General features: G+C 35.8%; 1 protein-coding gene across 6 annotated transcripts in view; it reads left to right on the forward strand.

The window, feature by feature from the left end:
- The window catches only part of pico, a 70,301-nt gene extending 48,083 nt beyond the window's left edge, over nt 1–22,218 (forward strand). For all 6 annotated transcript variants that reach the window (XM_067780389.1, XM_067780390.1, XM_067780391.1 and 3 more), the window contains 2 exons: nt 12,678–13,716; nt 13,780–22,218. In XM_067780389.1, coding sequence (XP_067636490.1) covers nt 12,678–13,716; nt 13,780–16,160 — 3,420 coding nt within the window. In that variant the 3' untranslated portion in view covers nt 16,161–22,218. The remainder of the gene's footprint in view (nt 1–12,677; nt 13,717–13,779) is intronic.
- The last annotated feature ends 608 nt before the right edge of the window (nt 22,219–22,826 follow it).

Here is a 22,826-nt window from a genome sequence, read left to right on the forward strand (position 1 = left end):
AACATAATACCCCCAAATCTTAGAATATGTTTTTGCCGTTATTAAAGCAACTACAAAACTAGTTCTAGATTCGCACCAAATGTTTTTTAACTTACACGTCACTACCGTAAACTCCGAGCCCCACAGTCAGTCCCGCTATCGGTAAATCAGGTACATCCGGACTTAGAAATTGGGTATATGCGAGGCCAATTATACTAGATAGTACTGCACCGGTCGGTCAATAAAGACCTCACATAGAATGAGTGTGTCCATAGTGTATACTAGATAGTAAATTGTCGTGGAAACTTCATGTGGATGAGAGAGCGTAGAAAGCCTCCGTGGCACTGTATGCATGCAAGAGGATGCTGGATGCACATGGGGCACTCGAACCCCCTTATTGCGTGTGTACGGCAGTTGTCAAGCCCATATTAATGAAATATATGTCGAACGCACTGCATGGTCCCGTGCCTGAGCTTTAAAAGAGATCTTGGGGCCACAATAGGGCAGGAGGGTTGGCGCAAGGGTGCGGAAATGGCAGAACATACTATACATGTGTTGACCGATGGTACCAAATTAACGGAAGGGGTGGGATCTGCTGTTAGCTGTGTCGATCCAGAAATGCCAGATCATGCAATGTCTTTCAGGTGGCAATTGTTGCCATAAAGAAAGCAGCAGGAACTCTGGAGAAAGCGTGCTCAAGTTGTAGTCGCGTTAATATATATATATATTGATAGTCAGGCGGTTATTAAGGCAATAATCTCACACAGTACTTCATCAAGAAGTGTCCTGGAATTCAAAGAAGCATTGGAAAGACTTTGCTCAAGACAGACATGCATACCGGGTTCCCGGTCATAAAGGAATTGAAGTTAACAACAAGGCCGATGAGTTGGTAATTCGATGAATTGATGGTAAACGTCCCGACAGAATTCAAAAGGAGGCAGGAGTTGCATTTGATTTCCAGCAAGCAGGAAAAGCGTGGACATAAGCGCCGGACTGCAAAAGTTCTAAAATCTTGTTAAAAACCTACGACGTTAGACTCACAAAGTTGCTCATATCTGTAAAGAGAAAATGCTTGAAGCTCACGATGCACATACCAACTGGACACCGTCTTCTGGGGTCATATGCTTATAAATTATGCCTCGTCAGTAACAGCAGATGCAGGAAGTGCGAGCTGCAGGAAGAAATGATTGTGAACGTTCTGTGTTAGCGTCCTGCGCTCGCGAGATCAAGGCTCCAGCTACTAGGGGCGACAGAATAGCCGGATTTTGAGGCAGCAACTAAGCTAGGTCTTTGAAAACTTTTAGTATTTGCCAAGAGGACGAAGTTATTGTATATCATAAGTCCTGGTACCGAACTGGGGTTTCCTCCTTTGGTTCGTTAAACAAATTCTGATAACTATGGACAATCGGCAAATCACAAAACTCTTATTCGAAATGATCGACAACCTCGAAACGAAATCGATGAAGTTGTGATATACTGTAGGTATGGATTAAGCGCTGCTGGTATAAGTATTTTTCGAGGTTCGAACATCGCCATGGATCGCTGTCTGTGGAGAAGCACCTGACAATGTCGGCAGTTGCTGATTAGAAAGTAAAGACTGACATGCTTTCTTAGACGCTGTCGAAGTTGTGATCAGAGGCGATCAGAGGCAGTTTAAAAAGAAAAATGAGTTTTTTTGCCTCGAAAGTGCAAATTATTGCCAGTAAGGCGTTAAAATCCACCAAGCTAAAACGAACCTCAAAAAAATTACAAGGTAAACAGCATAAAAAACCAACAAAAATATAAATTTAAATAAATTACATACATTAAAAACTAATAAATTAAACCAAGCCATAAGCGTAAAAAATAACAAAACATTATTTGAATCAGTCAAAGAACGCCGAATGCGGCAAATCTCATTAAAAGTTGTCTAATAAAAGGGAAAGTGACGTCACGCTTTGTAGGCGCTAATAACATTGCAACCGGAGGCCAGTCGAGTTGTTTACAACGTTCGGAAAATGGTGAAGTTATGTAAAGTATTGTTGTTGCTTGACACATAGCTAGCGGGGCTAGGTCAGGTTGACTGCCCTTCTGTGGGAGCCAGTAACCTTGAACGGCATTTGAATGGTTTCGGCGACTAAATTATTTATTTGCACGCATATTTGCGTTTTTTGGTTTTTTTTTGGAAAATGTGTTTATTAGATTAATTCATTTATCTAAATAAGTTTTGCCTTCATATATCGACACATTCCTACTTTTTGATGGAATTTTACATTTAGCACGCAAAAAATGCAATTTTGTTTAATTCGTGCTTGATAAACTGAAAGCGATTAGCAGGAAATTGTCTGACAACGTTTTTAGCAAATTAAATAGATGCGGGGAAAAAACACGGCAGCTTGCAAACAAAACAAATGCACATGTATAAAAAAATAATAATGATAATAAATTGTAATGGCAAATAAATATGATAATGGATGTGCTTATTTTCTGTTTGTATGCGGTGCAAAGTGAAGAAGAAGCAAAGCAAAAGCCCGCCATCAACAAACACCGCACACAAGCACAAGCGCAAATGGCTCGTCACGCGATTGCTAAAGCGCGCTATTTGTTGTTATTGTTTTTAATTGTGGTTTCTAATGTGATTGTGTATATGGTTGCGGTTTTGGCAGTTGTTGTTGTTGCTGTTGTTGTCGTTATGCGCGCTAATATGGCGCTGATACGATTTAGAGCGGAAAAGCGCACAAATAGATGTCACGTTTGTGCGCATCACATGTGATGATGATAGAAAAACAAATGCTTTGAGTGATATGAATATATGCATACATATTAATGTAATCCTATACATGCTTAATTGTATGCACGCAAACTTTTTATACCCAGCTGTACTTGTATACAGGGAATTATAACTTTGATTGGATAACGGTTGGTTGTACAGGTATAAAGGAATCGGGATAGATATATACTTCCATATATCAAAATCATCAGTATCGAAAAAAAAAAAATTGATTAGGCCATGTCCGTCTGTCCGTTAACACGATACCTTGAGTAAATATTGAGATATCTTCATCAAATTTGGTACACGAGCTTATTTGGACCCAGAATAGATTGGTATTGAAAAAGAGCGAAATCAGATGATAACCACACCCATTATATAGTACATATATAACATTTTGGAAAACACAAAAACCTGATTATTTAGTAATAATACACCTAGAATGTTGAAATTTGACGTGAGGACTGATAAAATTTAAATGGGCGTGGCACCGCCCACTTGTCATAAAATCAATTAATCATAAATCAAAAATCGTTAAACCTATCGTAAAAAAATTCGGCACAGAGGTTGCCTTTACTATAAGGAATGCTTTGAAGAAAAATTAACGAAATCGGTTAAGGACCACGCCTACTTTTATATAAAAGATTTTTTAAAAGGGTCGTGGACGAATAAAATAAGCAACATCTTTGGAAAAAGAGCTTTAAATCAATGGTGTTTCATGTGCCAAGTTGATTTCTAACCATAAATAGGAAAAACTTCAAATTTAAAAAAATGGGCGTGGCACCGCCCGTTTTATGACGAAGCAATTTTCTATGTTTCGGGAGGCATAACTCGAAGAAAAATTAGTTTAGAATAGAACCATATGTATATGTATTATTGCGCAGCCTTGTAAAACTATTAAGCACACAAAACAAACAACAACAGCATTTCAAGTGTACAGCTGGGTACCTATGTAATGTTCGGTTTCAGCCGAACTTAGACTTCCTTACTTGTTTAAGTGTACAAATGTCTTACCGCAAGCCCACACTTATTTATTTAGTATTTTATTACATATGCAAACAATCACTTACATGCAGCGTTTGTGTGGCAAAAAATGGCGCGTTAAATGGCAAGCAAATTGATCGCGTGAAAGTTGCTTCGTTGTATGAATTTTCTTTTTATTGCTTGTAAGAAAGATGTAGAAATGTACATATACTGATTAATACCTATTGCCGCACCCTTCTGTTTAGTCTGAATTTCCGGCAAATAAAATGTTTGTCCTAAATAGCGCCTAAAAGTATGCTACACTATAAAGTAAAATCGTATTCTCTTGTGGAATAAAAATTTCGGAAATCTATTTTTAGAGATGAGCACTAAATTTGATTATGGCATAACTAAATTTCATACTTTTAGGGTCCTTTTCACCATCTTCAGTTAGTCACTTATCTATAGGTATCGAAATTTTCGTTTTCTCCATACTAACCGAAGCTTCGCGTCTCAGTTGCTAAATTACCCTACATGGCTTGGTATTCTGCCTGTTCACTACCGTAATTTTCCCGACGCCAGGGTACCCATCCGATGCCGGGAAACCAAAAAAATTTCTCCATACCAACCGAAGATTCGCGTCTCAGTTGCTAAATCACCCTACATGGCTTGGTATACTGCCTGTTCAGTACCGTAATTTTTCCGATGCCAGGGAACCCATCCTAATATTACCTTGGTTTAGGCTCCCAGATCATTTGGGACTCAACGCATTCATCCTCCAGCTTAGAAGCAATTGTGTAATGTTGCCGGGCTGTCTGACATATTGAGGATACATGTCTAGCATAAACCTCTTCGTAGGCATTATCTACCGCATACTTCATTGCATGGATTTCGACTTTATTTGGCTTTGTGTAACATACGGGTGGTCTCACTAAGCTGATATATTTTCCAAACTATGTTTTATGTCGGCAGTGCCACCTAATATGAAAGTAAGATATTGATAGTGGGGGGAAATGGGGTTGGGTGTGAAAAGGCATCTTATCCGTGACACTGTTACAGGATACAATACCTGGTTGAAACTACTCTATTGCGCTTCGTTGGACTTAATCAAACATGGTGTGTAGGAAACGAATGTAGGTTGAACTGGCCGGTCAATAAAGACCTCACATAGACTGAATGCGTTCATAGTGCGAAACGAACGTTTCTTTATTAATAACTGCTTAAAGGTATTAGAACTCAACTTCATAAAATCTGATATCGTGTTGAAGTGCCGAGCCAAGCTGGCGCCAAAACACAGAAATATTGAAGGGAATAAATTTCCTGGTGAAGTGACCAGGAAAGTTTTCGAAATGAATACGCGGGCAGAGTTATGCAATATGAGGGTAACGAACTTGCTGTGGATCAACCGGGAAGATTGCGAGATGCTCATGGCCATATTTTGATAAGAAAGGAATGCGCTTTCTCCTTACTTATGCGTATCATCAGTAGTCACTGCGCTATTGCACCGCTAAGTAACGACGGCTAATACCAACAAGCTCCCTCTGCAGAATCTGGCAGGATGAGGAGGAATTCATCACAACTCGAATCAGTTTTCTGTGTGGTATTATGGCAGGGTTTTTCGATATCTTGGCAGAGGTAGGTAAGTACAATCTTTCCCTTCTGATTAAGGAAAGCAAGTGGTTTGTTGAGGACTAATTAAGAAGTAACTGATTGGTCGAATGTTCCCCCACCAGTCACATACCGAGAGCATTCTTTTCTGCCCACTTAGTACTGTTTAAAGATTTTTAGCGATGAAGTTTTAGTCGAAACTTGAAATTTCAGGGGTGATGTTTAAAATGGATGTAGAAATAAAATAAATCCTATTATTAAGAAGAAAAAATATTTGTGATGAAATTTCACCGCAAAAATGTTAATATTTGAATAATTTTGATAAATCTTATTAGAACTTATTAACAAAGAATCAGAATGCGTCGGAATTGTCTAGCTTTCAATAGCGTTATTTTACTAAAATATAAAATAATTGCTGTATGACGTTCATGGGATTTTAAATGCAATCAATTACCTATTTGGGTCATGTTCTACAATGCAACCTTAAAAAACAAGCCAGCCTTGACTGATATATATTAAAAATGTATTCTCTTTAAATAAATCAATTAAATTACTATAAATTACTTTTCAATTAAGTGACTGCATTTCGATAAGGTGCCTTACATTGCATTCCGGCATATCAACACGCTCACAAATTATCAACAATTCCAATGAGAGGGCAATGACGCAATCGAAATTCATTACTCTTTTGCTTGGCAACATTTCAAGGCTATTTTCAATTGCAAGTTTTACAATAATATTTATGTCGCAAAATGCAATAATGGAAGCAAAAAAGGGTTTAGGTTTTTTTACTTACTTATTTATACGAGTTTATACTGGCGTATCCGTTGAAGAGATAACATTTTATTTTGTTTCATTTTTATTTCTGTAAAAACAAAAAATGTCATCCAAAAAGGAAATTTTTTTGTATATGACTTTGTATTTCTTAATGTATGTACATATATATGTATGCCGGCAGCGGTGATGGCACCAGGCAATGTGCCAAAATGATAATTACAAATGGTAAATGTGAAATAAATTTTACATACTGTGCATGTAAGTATATTTATTAGGTTGTGCTGTTTTTAAGACGTATTTTTCTAAGTCCAGCTGCCAAATCACCCAAAACTACCTTCTGAAAAACATCTTAGGCTAAGCGTACATGTAGTTAGGTTGAACTGGCCGGTCAATAAAGTGCTCACATAGACTGAATGTGTCTTATAGTGCTACCAGAATTTGTTTGATAACCAAACAATTAGGTGCCAGGACTTATGTTATATAATAACTACGCCCTCTTGTCGTAGATGTTGTGTTTGGAAGGAAAATTTTAAAAAATATTTGTAACATTGTTTGCAAATTTTGGAATTGTTCGAAGATTATATAATAGCTGTGTTTTTTTCACATTTATATACGTTTACGCTTAAACTTTATATGGACTGCTAAGCGACAAACTTTAAATACACCTCTGAAATTGCTACGCATAAAATTAGTATTACTAAATTTTAATACGCAGATGTAACTGAAATATGTGTCTATGTTTCACCCTTTGCACTAATTCTATGTCGCACACTAACTGCAAAAGAGTCACAACTTAAAATTTTTCAAAATCGGTTTTTTTTCATAAACCAATTCACAGTACACATCTCTAACTGCCCCTTAAATTTCGTTGTCATTATTTTCTTCTTTAACTGGACAATTACCGTTACGCCAGTTTTGGTGTTGATTGCATCGCTTGCGCTCTATCAACTAAAGAGTACTATTTTTAGTTGTGTTAATGTGCCTAAGAACAAGTGAACAGTTTTTTTACGCATAAAGTGTATTATTTTGAATTCTGACTATCTTGTTGCAAACAAATTTTAACTTTGTTGTGTATTAAATAAAATTGTGTCTTTTTATACGTAAAGAGTGAGTAAAGTTGCTTGTATTATTGTGAAATGTGCCTTTTTTGATGAAATAATTGTGAATGTACGAGTAGTAAGTTTTCTTAGAAATAGTCATAATTCAAAATTGCTATATATTTTGTCCGTGAACAAATAATTACAATAAAATTTCGTAAATTCATTTTATAATGAAGGTATCCTTCTTTGTAAAACTGGATTTCAGTATAACATTACAGACCTTTTCACATAAAACGTTTTTCTTCTCTCCTGAACATTTAAATTTTTTCAAGTTGTTACTCTTTTGTAGTTAGTGTGCGATGTATTCTATGCGCGTCCACTATTTATCACAACTGATACAGCTATATGTTATACACAGAAATACAACAGAGGGTTGTGTCTCCGCTTTTCGGTACACCCTGTGCTGTAGCTAGTTGTTTAACCACTGCCGCTAGATGGGTCTCCTAAGCATTATCTAAGCGAGGATAGGCGTTTTTTTTCACGCGCAAACGAAACGTATACGCGTGTAAAAAAAAAACATGGCTAATATTTACCACTTAAAATTCTCCACCTGCATTAAAAATGTAAGTGCTAAATATAACCTTGCAATGTTCGAAACAAGTGAGCATAGAACAGTCAAAACTAATATTTAGGCGAATTACTTATTATATGAAGGAGTGAACACACTTAGCAATTCATAGTAGTTCCCGATTTTGTAAAGAAATTTTTTTTACAGATTTGAGTGAAAACACCTTCGCCTATTGCTTGCTTTTCGTAATATTGAAAGCAGTTTCAAAATTCCAACAGCATTTATACAAAACGAAACTGGTTTTCGAAAATCTATGTTGTTGTTGTAGCAGTACTTCGCCCCATCCAATAGGTGCGAATAAGTGGTAGATGCGTTGGTTCCACATTACAGTTGAAAAGATGGTTGGTGTCATGTGGGAACACGTTACATGCGGGACATTGGATATGTCGGAGTTATTACATTATCCAGATCGAAGTTAAGCAAGAGTGGCGCGCGTCTTTCTGGGGAGGTTGCTTTCCTCTACTGCGAGTTAAGCGTATTTGCCTACGAGAAGAATATTCACCGGGCATTTGTTGGCATAGTAATTTGTCTACTTTTTGTGGATTGTCGGGACAATATGAGTCTCCTACGTTAGCTGGTTTTCCAAGCTTTAGTAGCGGTACCACCGTCGATATTTTTCACTTCATCAGGGATGACGAAAGTGAACGGAGACAAATTGAAGACGAGCGCAAAGGTTTTTTAAGCATCGGCGTGGCAATCTCGTCCTGACCTTAAGTTTTGATTTCTCTGGTATCTGCGTAACAGTTTTGGTTTGGAAGTGACTTATTTATTACAGTACAGTATTTTTGATGCTCTTTGCTAAAGCTAGCGCCTAAAAATATACCAAATACAGAAGCTACTGAAATTTGTTACCAATATGTTCTTTGTATATTTATTCGTATTTTACGAAAGGATTTTACAAGAAAATATTACTCAGTTCAGGTAATTTATGCATAAACTATTATTATGTACGAAATTTCGCGTGCCTAATCGTACTATGACCTCTAATGGGCTAAAGATATATATTCTCAAAGGAAATTCCTTTTTTGTTTTTTTCATTTTAACCACCGACCTATGCTTTTCTGAAGGCCTTTGGCATGCTGAATCTGAATCCGGGGCCTAGAAGGTTCAATGTGGTCATAAAAAATCGTTATCAGTATGGTAGATGATTAATGGTGCGTGTTACGGGAACGTACCGGATCTTTTTTTTTTTATTGGACGTTGGGGTAGCGCACTACCCTCACGTGGCCCAATGAAACCAGGCTAATCCTGTTCATGTGTCCGCACCCCGTGTGGCATTCGGCATAACATCACGGGGGGAAAGGCGATTTAGTCGCCACTACTCCGTATGCGAGTTTCTCTGCGCTCCCTTTCAGTATGCATCAATTTCGTCATTACTATAAAGTCCATCTTGCTCTTGTCCGCACATTCGTGGAACTAAATTCCTAATGGAAGGCTCCTCTCCAAAAACTCTGTGTACAGACAGTCTTTCGCCGTGCAAACGAGGGCAGTGAAACATTACATGTTCTGCGCTTTTCAATTCGGAGGGACAGTGTGGACAGAAAGGATCCTCCTCTATCCCACGCTTATGTAGATATTCCTTGAAGTTGTCGTGCCCGCTCAATATCTGTGTGAGGTGGTAATTTAGTTCGCCGTGTTTTTGCTCGTACCATTCCGCTATATTCCGGACTGGCATGAAGGTCCAGCGCCCTTTTCTCGAATCTTCCCACAGTTCTTGCCACCTAACTATTGTTGTGGATCTGTACACGGCAAAGCACCATCAACATCGATTATACTTCCTAAAACGTTCGGGGAGTCTCTTTATCGCTACAACAACAATAAAAGCAAGAAGAACCAATATGAAACATGTGATTTGGAATTCATGTTTAGCGAGCCGAAGACCTCTGAAAAAGTATAAGCTCATCTCTGGGTCGAAACTTTTTTCAAATTCTGTCAGCCTATGTAATTTGTAAAGAATGAGCCACTATGACTTGCATGTACCTGACATAGAACTACATGGAGTGTGGTTTTAGGCGCATCTGCTGTTATTTTTTTTAGAGCTGACGTTTAACACTTATCAGTTTGCGAGCAAAGTGTTCTCTAAAAAAATATATCACACATCCTACCTAATGCATCTATTTACATGTTAGTGAAAGAAAATTGAATGAAATAAAGTGTTTGTTTGTTGTGTGTGTCATTTATAATTGTGGAGCTATTAAATATAATGGAATATTTTTTACTGCTTAAATGTAAGTTTGATTAAAGTGCGGCTATCGATTTGTCATCGTCTTGTCTTCGTTACTCTTTTTTTAAATTTTTAAAATTATTTTGCGACTGCTACTGCTCCTCTAACACTTTCAAACAAGCTCACTTTCTGCATTTTAGGAGGCAAATTATAGTTAGCCATTTTCTGCCACATTTATTATATGCAATATACAACACTAATGGAAATGAAAATGAGCGATGAGGATTTTCGATTTGAATGGCGCAATAATGATAAGTCAGTTCGCTTGAGTAATTTTTTAATGATTATGACATACTTAAGCGAATGTAGTAAATTTTTTAGTATTTGGTAGGAGTGAGGAAGTGAGTAATTTGATAGCAAAAAAAAACCAAATTGAGAAAGGTTGAAAATAATGACACAGATAAAACTGTCGAAACAGGCTGAAATCTTGGTATAATAACAACGATCAAAAATGTTAAGCAACACGCCTTGAGAAAAAAAATGTACCTCACTTATTAGAAATCGGTAAGCAACTGTAGAACATTCGAGTATACATTCCAAATTAGTTTTTGTTAGACGCAGATGCCATGCGGGACAGTCGGTTTTGAATATAGAAAACAAACGGATTCCATTTCGACCAAGGACTTCCGCTCTGAGGGCACATTCACACAGAACATCGGGGCGTTACAAAACAAACACACTCCATAGCAACTGTCAAAACTTCCGCTGCTTGTGCTTCTTAAGAATCATCTTAATTAATATGCGAAAAAAACATTGAAAAGAAAATCGATATAAAAATAAACTCGAACTTTGATTTTAATATGACAAACTGCTTCGCTGGCGGCATTTTTATAAAAATAACAAAAACACTAAATAACGGATGCAGCGCATATTTGCTTCTATGTGACGTTGACATTTCCACTCAGTCGCCGGATGTTATTGTAATATCAATAACAACAACAAACTCTACAAAAAGGCTGACTAGTTAATGACCTTGAGTGCAGGGAAACGAGATGTGGATGCGTGAGGCTTTTGTAAATTTAAAAATTTTTTAAATTAATTTTTTGTATTTTAATTTTTTAAACAAATGTATCTTTGTTGTATTTATTACAAAAAAACTTGTTTATTTATAATTTGTTTTCGATTATTGCTTTTATATGCTGATTTGTGGAATTTGATTTTTTAATTGTGCTGGTGTTTTGATAAATTTTACAGCTGAATTTGCTTAAAGCGATTTGCATATGAAAAGCTGGTTGCTTAGACTAAGCTTTGCATTTCAATGACGGCTTTTTTGATGTAAATGTGACTCGCGTGCTTATAATAAAACTAATATTTAAAAAAAATGTTTGTAATAATAATGATTTATATGGTTATATAAAAAATGCAAAACTAACTGGAAGCGCATAAAATAATTTAAAAAAATATTATGTACACATATTAATCAAAATATGAAAATTAGAATCAAGATATAAATTATCTCAAATTCAAAATAAGAAACAAAAAAGTTATAACACAATGTAAAAGACACAAAAATTTGAAATATGAAATTGAAAAAAAATTACAAGTATTAAAAAAAATCAATAAAAAAATAAAAACGGCAATAACAAACTTTAAAACTTAAAACCTTACGAAAATTTACAAACAAATTTAAAAGTTAAAAAATTTCAATTAATTAAATTTTTTTATATATTTAGGTCTGACTGTAAGCCCTGGAGATGGCTTCAGACTGAAGCCGAAATATCGACAAATTAAAAACCAATGCGATTTTAAACATTGTGTTTTATTTAACCACAGCCTTTAAGCTCATAAAATTAACATAAAACAATTTTAAAGAAATAATAAAAAAATTTATGAAATATTATTAAAAACTAAAAAAAAATATCTAATATCAATAACTAAAACAATTCTATAAAGCAATATGAGCATGCGTCGCTAATTAAATACAGATAATAATATTGTTACAATAATGAACAGCGGAAGTACTGCTTATAAAAGCAATGCTATAAACCCAATGTTACTAAGCTCTAGGAGCGCGCCTATAATTATTCCACACAATTGGAATAGCAGCAAAAAAGCAACACTTAGAGACCATTTGCAAAGCGAGCAGCGGGGCATTAATATGGCTGAGTGGATAAAGGCATCTGCCTTTACGCTAGTATAAAGTATGAATGTTGGAGATTTCGAGTTCAATACTCAGCTCCCGAAAAGCTAGCTAATGAAGAAGTGAAAGTCAGAAACGTGTTCTAGTAACTAACCATCGCTTGAATTTCGGGATTTTGTAATTCGGGATTGTGTAAGTCGACATAAAGCTTTCTCTAGAGACACTAAACCTTAAGGTTTGGGCCATCACGTAATTACTCGAATGTTTTGATTCTGAGATAATTTCTTACTTTTATTCCAGCTCTAAGGTCTAATATGCAGGTATCTTAGCAGCTGAGTAAGCAAAGGAGGAGCCTAGAATAAAAAAAGGTTATAAAAACGAGAAAAGCACGTTCTTCAAAGGCGTACTTCACATTATAAAGCAAAGGAGCTCAAAAATACTTGAATCTTTAGTGTTAAAAGTTATTTCAACCAAAATACATATTTTCCAACTTAACAACCATATACTATCTTAAGCTCTACTATTTAAAGTTTATTTCAATTAATTATCTTGACCAATCGCCCATTCATCACCTTTAATTGGTATTAATTTTCCACTTTTTTTTCTTCTTTTTCTCTTCCCGCCAACAGATTAGAAGCCTCACGCAACTCGCTTCAAGCGGCAGCCCATTGCGGCGCGAAAACACTTTCACATCGGGCACAGTCCAACAAACGACAGTCTTATCGTCGTCGCCATCATCTGCGGCGGCGGCGATACAAACTGCAACAGCCATCAAGCTGCGCAAATACAGCGATCGTTGTTTAACCACAGCTGAAGCCAAATCGCACACCTACCGCATCTCGATGGCGAATTTGGAGGAAACACAAGAGTCCGAATTGGATATGATATTGGGTGAGTTGAGCTTACTCGAAGCACAAATAAATTGTGGTGATGCAGCATTTCTACCCGGTTGCGGTGTGCCCGGACCGCAACAGCATATGAACTCCGCTGGAATAGGCATAGCACCACCTACACGTTCGCACTCGCGCACAAATTCTACCATATCTGGGGCAACAACGATTTCGCTATCCAGCGCATCTGAATGTGGCAGCAGTGCTACCACACATTCGCTTGCATCTTCCTCAGGCGTTTCGGAGAATGGACAGAGTAGTGTGAGCAGCGGTATTAGCAGCGTGGGTAGTGTGATGGGTGGTAGTACTCATGGAGGCGGCTGCGGTGTAGGTGGACGTAATAGTGATGGCGGTAGCGTGAACATAATGCGCGAACCACGCACCGAATCGCCAGACAATGATTCCGCTTTTAGTGATACAGTTTCACTGTTATCCAGTGAATCATCAGCCTCGAGCAGCGCTAGCTCTGCGCTGCATCATAAACAAATGCAACAGCTGCAACAACAACATCAGCTACAATATATGCATCAACAGTTGAATGGTACTACGTTGAGCAGCAGCAAGGCGGCAAAGATACAACTGGCGCTACACAAACTGGAGCATCCATCTATAAGGCGACTGTTTGTGAAAGCTTTCACATCAGATGGCGCATCAAAATCACTGCTGGTAGATGAGCGCATGACATGCGCACATGTGACGCGTTTGCTGGCTGACAAGAATCACGTGCAAATGCAAGCCAATTGGGCGTTAGTGGAGAATTTGGGTGATCTGCAAATGGGTGAGTAGTTGAAGTAGCGCGTTTGATTGTAAATGTCTAAACAATTTACGTTTTTCCCTCTAGAACGTCTCTTCGAGGACCACGAACTTTTGGTGGATAACTTGATGACTTGGAATTCGGATGCGGGCAATAGAGTGCTTTTCCAACAACGCAGCGATAAAGTGTCGCTTTTTGCTAAACCAGAGATTTATTTACCTGGGCCGCAAATGGCGCCTGGCAGTCAGCATGATGAACACACGCGCGCAATGCTGCTGGAAGAGTTTTTTGAAACCAACTCACAATTGCAAGTGGATGGTCCATTGTATATGAAAGCCGATTCGAAAAAGGGTTGGAAGCGTTATCATTTTGTTTTACGCTCCTCAGGGCTCTACTACTTTCCAAAAGAAAAGACGAAGAACACACGTGATCTAGCTTGTCTTACGCTCTTTAGCGGCTATAATGTGTATCGCGGTTTAGGTTGGAAGAAGAAATGGAAAGCGCCTACTGACTATACGTTTGGATTTAAATCGGAAGTGGACTCTTCTTTGGGTAAGACGTGCCGCACGCTGAAAATGTTATGCGCTGAAGATTTAGAGACTATGGAGAAGTGGATAACAGCTATACGTATTTCGAAATATGGCAAACACCTTTGGGAGAACCACAAAGCGATCATGGATGATCTCAGTTTGGGCGATACAATGTCCCAAAGCAGCTTTGGCGTATCAATGCGTAGCGAATCGATCAGTAGCATTTCATCCGCGGTACCATCACAATGTGGCAGCGTCTCTTCCGCCATCTCGAGCATGTCTAATTCGAGTGGACGCGCCTCGCGCGCTTCTTCTTCTTCGTCGAGTGGCTGTTTGTCGGATGATAATAATGGCTTTGACTCAGAATTCACCACAGGCACTATCAAACGTAAACCCTCAATGAAACCCAATCTGCCGCTTACCACAATGACGCGCCAGCTAAAGGAGGTCGGTGAAATAACTATTTGTGAAGGCGGCGACACAGATGTACAAGATGCCGCTTCACCAGAGCGCAGTGGCACGCTCACGCGACGGCACAGTCGACGCAAATCACAGGAGAGTAATGGTAGCGGTACACTAAAGCGGCGGCAACCTACGGCAGCTGTAGCAAAACGCGGTTCGGCCGAGAGCATGAACGCAACTGCTTGCAATTCATCTGGTTCCTCCAATTCTACGCCCACGCCAACACCCAGCATATGCGCGAAACCGCTATGTGAATATGAGGCGGCACGCGCGGCTGTTGGCGGTGGCGCAGATGTAGGCACTGTCGTAAATTGTATGTCATCATCAACACTTTCGTTGGATTCACTACCACCACCTCCACCCCCACCGCTTACGAATGAGCACGAGATTTACGGTTCACAGTTATCATTGGTCTCACTACCACCACCGCCGCCACCAGAGGAGGTTATCGTATATCAACAACCGCCACTGCCGCCTCAGCAGTACGCCATGGCTGGCGCTAAAGCGAATGGCATGCCGCCTGCGGTGCCTGCAAAACCACAGAAAACGCAACAGCAGCAGCAAACGCCTGTGAAGGGACCAGCGCCTCCCTATAAAGCACCACCAGAGTATGTTGGTCAAGCGCATAATCAGCATATGCAGCAGCATAGTGTCGGAAGTAATAATAATAACAACAGCAATGGAGGTGTGACTGCGCCCGCTAATTTACCGCCACCGCCACCTTCGCACACGGGCACACAAAAGAAAGTATCTTTCGCTGATTCACCAGTGTTGTTGCGTCGTAAAATGTGCTCACCTGAGCCGCCTGCGTGTATAATGCAGCAACAGATGCAGCAGCAGCAACTTCAGCAACATCATCTTCAGCAACAACAAATCCAACAACAATTGCATGCGCAAGCGATTTATGGTTATGCGCCATTGCCGCTACCACCACAACGCACTGATATGACACGCCTATCAACAAATTCCTCGAATTGCAGTTCAATAGATTTTGGTTCGCCAAAGCGCTTGCAAGAGTCCACCTCAAATCCACCACGTGACTTTCTCAAAGATCTGCAGCGCGTTATGCGCAAGAAATGGCAAGTGGCGCAAAAATGTAAACTCGAACCGGCCACCACACCGCATGAAGTACTCGGCTTTCGTGATTTTAATGATGAATTGCATAATTTGAATGCCTCTGCGACCACGCATTACTACCGCGAGACGGCGAATGTTAGTAATTGGGTGCAAGAACATTATGGCTCAGGCGCACCACCACCACCACCCAGTGAATATGCGCTTTACGAAAACTTGCATTCGAATGATGCGCCGAATGGCATGGGTGGCACAGCAGTAATGTTGGAACCACAATTCCCGCCTATGGGTGGAGCAGCGGCGGTGGCTGCAGCAGCAGCAGCTGCGGCGCAACGCAAAAAGCGACCACCGCCACCACCACCAAAACGCAGTGATTCAACGCAGCTTACGCACAGGGTTTAGGAATATGGCGTAGGCCAACGTCGGCGACACTGGTTGCTCTGCGGTTGGTTAAAATAAGCGAAAGCAATAAGGAAGGAAGATAAAGCAAAGAGAAGCAGGGCGAAAAGAAATGAAATGCAATGAAGCACACCGAAGTGAATAAAGAAGAAGGAGCAAGTGCGAGATGGTAGCAATAGCGCCTTACAGCGATTTTGTATTTTGCAATGCGCATGCAAGAGTAATTCAGTATCAGTGGTGCATGCCCACAAAATATGTCCTTTAAAAGTAATTTATTGTAAGCTAATCATAAAATGAACAAATTTTTATATATACATATTTACATACATGTTTATACACAGAAAAAAATGTGAATGTCTACTTATTAAGTACATCATTTATTGGCTTAACTAGGAGGAGAATAATACTTTATAATGATTCATTAAAATAATGCTTATTGCTTTTACAATGTCTACGCCTAGGAATTGTACAATATGCATATGCCATACTAAATGATAAAAGCAAGCGAATTTTGTAAAAACTGAAACTCAATAAAAAAAAGCTAAATGAAAAATGGTAACTAGTAGAACGGCGTATCAAAAGATTTGAGTGAACAAGCTTACATTTAAGCATACTTAATTATCTTTGAGTATTTAATACTTACACTGCCTCTATCTGCCTGTATATTTTGGAAGGCCATTTCAAAATCATACGCGACGATTTAAAAAAATGAGTGTAAAAACAAATTTTGTGTGTCGCTGTGCTAATTTTCATAGACTTACTCAACTCTACGCCACATCATTTTAAATGCGCACATAGTTTTATGTTTGCATTTAAAATAAGTCTACACAAGTCTCCAATTAATTTAATTCTACAAAATTATACTGAATTTAGTGAAAACTGTTGCGTATGCTTTCAGCAGCTTTAGAGTAGCATTTTTCAAAAGTCTACACAACTCTCCAATTCTATTTTGACTTTCTAAAATATAATAAAAACCTTGCGCATACATTCTGCACTCGAAGTTTTAGTATTTTAATAGCTTACCAAACTCTATACACGTTTCACCTTCCTCTTAATCCAATTTTTACAGCGCTATCTTCACAACTATTACATAACTATAGCTTCAAAACTGTCTTTGAAAGCGAGCATTTGTTAAGTATAAATATTAAATCTGCTAGTTTTTTTATATATTTTTTTTGTTGCAAATCGCGTATGGCGATAAGTCTTAGTGCTGTCAGTTAAAAGAACTCAGCTTCTTTCTTATACAGCGCTACATTTCTAAAAACTCTACACTGCTTTTTAACACATATTTTACACGTTAACAATGTAAACGTTTATTGTAACACGTGCTCACACTTTTATCAAAAATATGCAGGTGTTTACATAACTCTCCACAAGTCTCCAAAAAACTCTACACAACTCTCTACTGCTTCAAAAGCGCTTCAAAAGCGCTCCAAAACACACCGCTCACCTCTGCGCGCTTGAAACCCCATTTAAACACTCCTAACCTGTCTAAATTTTGCAAATTCTCTGCAAGTAACTGTTAATTTAGAGCAGGTATCTCAAAAAAAAGTATCCTAAACACTCCGCCCCTCACTCGCACTACTAAGTATTGTTTAAGAGCAATATTTACTAAACTCCAAAGCAAAATTTGAATGTTAGGAAAAATGTTAAAGCCAAAATTTAAATATTTTTTTTATAAACAATAACTTAAGTCTCCTACACTTTTTATTTTGAATTAAGAAAAACCGAAACGAATTAATGTAGTAGTTTTGCTAAAAGGTCCAATTTCCAGCAGCATTAAATGCAAACGAAATTTTTTTTAGCAATGCATAAAAAATTTTTTGTGAAATAATTTTTGAATTTTACTAAAACTCTCCATTTAACTCTACACATAAATTTTGCATGTTTAAAATAAAATTTGTATGTATAATATGTATTCTACTAACTTGAATGCTTATAATGAAATCTAAAGCCTTACGATTTATGTAGAAGCGCAAATGCTAATTAGGTTTTATTAATAACAAAAAAAGGAAATGATAAAAGATAAATAAATTTGAAAAATGCAATTTTTCATTTATTTGATTGGCGCCTCCACTTTACTTTTGTATATGTACTTACTCAAGTTGAATACTGAATTAAAGAAAATAATAATAATGAAACTAAAATTAAAAAGTGAATTGATAAAAAAAAGTTGTTGAAACAAAAATTTTAGTTAAAAAAATTTTCAGGCAAAAAATTTAAAATTTTTTTTGAATATGCGACTTGTGTGTAAGTGTAAAAAAATTTGCTGCAAATTTAATATTTTTGCTTTAAATTAATAAAAAAAAAATTATGTCGTGAAGAAAAGAAATTTTTCTGGTAATAAATAATAAGTAAAATATTTTAGTAATTAAATTGTTCCTAAGCAGAAGCGTTTCACTTGAAATAATAAACGTTTAATAAATGAAAAGAAAAAATGCATAGTTTAATACAAAAAGAAATATTAAAAATTTTGGAAATAGTTTTGAAAATGATTTCAAATAGAAAAACGCTGCTATTAAGAAAGATTTTGCACGTTTTTTTCCCGCTAGATTCAAAATTTTTTCTGCTTGCTTAGAAAAAAATTTCAATTAAAAAACAAATTAAGCGAGCAAAATTATGTTGTTTATTTTGTTGTTACTATTCAATTGAAACTTATTTTTATGCGAGCAGAAAAAATTTAGAAGTTAATGAAAGCAAGGCAAAATTATAAAAATTAAAAAAAAAAATTGCTTATTGTAAATTCACTTTCGTTAATAAAAACTTATTAAAAAATACAAAATAAAAAATATTTAAAATTTAGTTCAACACGCTTGTACAGTAAAAATGAAAGGTGAAAAAAATAATAATTATAAATTAATGTGCCCCGCTTTTGTACTAAAAAACAAAATAAAAATAAAAGCACTTTTTTTGTTCGCCGTAAATGCAAGTTACTCATGAAGAAATGCTTATTAATTTAAATAATAAAGAAAACAAACCTATTTAATGAAAATAACAAGTAATGAATTTAGGTAATAACACATAAATAAATTTTATACTGAAAATAAAATAAATATATAAAAATATTGTTAAACAAAATATAAAATATTATACAAACATGAAATAATTTAAAATTTAAATCTTAAAATATATTAAAGAACAAACAATATTTCAAAAAATCTACAATTTTTGAATGAAAACACAAAAAATTTTTAAATAAAAAAAAAAAAATAAAAATTTTGAACTTCCTAAAAAAACGTGTATCTAATATAGTTGAAAAAAGAAATGCATAAAATAAATAAAATTTTTTTATAAATAATGTATTTGTATAAAAAAAATTTGTATTTTACAAATTTTTGTAAATGCCATAAAAAGCAGTTTATCGAATACACAACACAACAACTATATAATATACATATATAAAATAAATAATTAACTTAGCTCTAGTAGAACAAGTATATCTCATGCTTGCAACGTATCTCAAATAAATTTTTTTTAAGTATAAAAGTAAGCTATATTGTTATGATTTTAAAAGATTTTAATTTTTAAATTTGTATCAAATTTTAATTTTGTTTTTAATTTTAATTATATAATAATCACCGCTTGATGTGCTCTTTTTTAAATGAAATTTTTCAAATAAAATGATCTTAATAAAGTTTTCAATGAAAATTGATTTTAGTGTTTTGTTTTTATTTACACTGAGTTCATATTGATTTTGTTGAAAATTGGCCAAAAACTTTATTCACAAAACAAGCATATTCACACGCATTCCTCTACCTGCCAAATATAAATTTGATTAAAATTGAATTGAAATGGTTTCTAACCTCAAAAGAGATTAAGTAAGTTTCTTTACCTAAAATCACTCTGTTCATCTTTTTCCAACTACTGTTTGCGAAATTGTACGCTATTTCTAGCCACACTATTGTTAAAAATCTTTCTACGGATACTATTCTAAGAAAACAGCGAAAAAGTTCGTTCGTAATCAGTTTCTAACCTCAAATTTGATTGACAAGGGATTTCACGATTAATTGCAAATGCGGTGACATAGTTATGCAATTGCATGAAAATGCACTGAAACGTGAGCGACCTTAGTAAATCATCATAGCAACCAACAAATAGAAACAGCCCTACAAAACTCGAATATAATGTTGACCACTAATGAAAAACATGTTTAAACGCGTGTATCACTAATCAACTGAAATAAATGGGTTCGCAAGGTTAGAAACTGAAAGGTGATCAAACGAATATACTTATAAATATGCTTTTATAAACTCTTAAGAGCTTTTATTGAGATAACACTGGCAATCTAACCGAAAGTGTTCTTGCAGGGAATATCAGCTGCTGGAAATGTTGCTTTGTATATTGCATTTCATAGCAATAGATTTTTAATATTGCATTCTTCCAAGTTTGTGACAGGTATATTCGCATGATTTTGTTGTTGCGAATGGTATGTATGCAATGAAAATTTGCTATACAACGCCTCAAGACCTTTCGCACCTGATGATGAAATGCTCTACTGATTTATTTATCTTCTCAACTCTTTGACAAAAATACATTCAAATAAAAATACACCGGATTTGAGTTTCTAACCTAAATAAAATTTTCAGTTGCCGCTTTCAGATTCCTGCTCCTGGGACCAAAACACGTCTTTTGACACCTCCCCCGTAGTAGTTGTGAGCTAAAGTAAGGAATGTCCTTTTATTCACTATTACATGTTTCTGAATTTCACTTCCTCAACAACTACCTTTTCTGGTGCAGAGGTTCGAACTCGGAATCACCTACATTCATACTAGTGTTAAGGCAGATGCTTCTAACCACTCAGCTAAATGTATGCCCCGCTGCACGCTTTGTAATTTTTTTCTAAGTTTTGCTTTTTTGTTGCTATTCCTTTTGTAAGCCCTTTGGTACATATTTACTATTTGTTTTTAAACCCAAATTGTGGGGAATATTTTTAGGCTCGTTCAACAGAACTTGATCAATGACATTGGGTATTTGTAGTTTTATTTTTTTCGTCTAATGTTTTCAAATAAGATTTTTCCTTAATATTTCTTTAGTTGGTATTTATTGATTTCAAAAACGAAATCAATAAAAAAATTGTTTATATTGAAAGTAAACCGGAAAAATTGGATAAATAAAAATTATTATATATAAAAGTGACTTTTTAAACATACTGTAAAAACTTCGATAAAAAACACTTTTAAAGCTTAGGACTAAAAAATATCAGCAAAAATTATCAGACTAACAAGCATGCAATACTCGAAACCGTCATTCAAGCATACAAATTAGTAAACAGGCCAACAAAATTTGTACACTTTTGATATGAAAATAGATTTTACAGAAAAAACGCCATAAACGGAAGCTTAAACTAAATAAGAATGCAAATCAAGCAAAATAGACAAACAACTTCAAAAGTGAAGCGATCGAAACAAACTAAACGTATACATAATGTTCTAAGATAGTGTAAAAATTTTTGATATGAAAACCTATATCTATTTAAAGCCCAAAATTTAACTATAATACCAGCAATCATAGGAAGGCTAGCATGATTGTCAAGCTTGTTTACAATGAGAAAAAAAACGCAAATAGTGCGTATGGACTTTTTTTACTTTTTGATAACAAAATAACTTTTTGGACTCAGTGGCAAAAAAATAAATAAACACAATTAGAAATAGATCAAGCAACATGATTGCCAAGCAACTAGGGAAACAACTGCAACAAAATAGTCTTGAAAATATTAACACTTTTTGATACTACATATATAACTCTTCAATCAAAAATTGAGGGACTTCAAAAGAAAAATAAATAAAAAACAATCAACGGAAATGTGTCAAGCATTTTAAAGCACAAGCATACAATGAAATAAATGATTGTAATGCCAGCAAGTTTTGCGGTGAAATAACGGGTTACTCGATAAAATAATTTAAATAAGTAAAATCTGGTCAATAAATAGCAAAACTATCGAACTAAGCAGCAATGAGTATTAATAAATAACGAGCTTCTCAAATGCACCCAATCAATCCATTATTCCATAATTCACGCAACTATTCAATCATACGCATGCTTTAAATTTAGAGCAAACTCATTTTGTGCAGAATGCTAATGAACTGATGTAAAAAGAAGTCCACAATCAATGATCAATCATTAGAAAAAAAGGTCAATCATTGGCACAAATTGGCAAAGTTGTGAATATTTAGAAGTTGGAGGAGCTAATAAACTCAATAGATAAAATCGAGAATCGTCAAATCAACTGTTAATAATGTACGCAATTAGGAAAAACATGTGAGCAACAGTTTTGAAGAATATTTACTAATAATTTATTTTGTTTGATGCAACTGATTTTGTTTAAAAATATACAATTATAGTGCTAACAAGCATGCCAAAAGTGATCAATCATGATACAAATTTTGCTGAAACATTCTCATTAAGCAAAAGATATGCCAGAAATAATTTTGAAAAATATGTAAAACAAACAAAGCATGCAAAAAACTGTCAATCATTTCCAATAAGTTATTCAAACATGTCTAAAATAGGCGAGTAACTTGAATTGTAAATTTTCTTTTTTGAATTTAATTAGCTTTCTTAGGAAATATGCAATTCTAATGGAAAGAAGCCTCTCTAAAGTGATCAATCATAGTAAAAAAAGTTTAAGAATTAAAAACATTGAACCCAAAGAGTGAAAGCATTGAACGT

This window comes from Eurosta solidaginis, chromosome 4, assembly GCF_040869045.1.
Source record: "Eurosta solidaginis isolate ZX-2024a chromosome 4, ASM4086904v1, whole genome shotgun sequence".
NCBI classification, from domain to species: domain Eukaryota; kingdom Metazoa; phylum Arthropoda; class Insecta; order Diptera; family Tephritidae; genus Eurosta; species Eurosta solidaginis.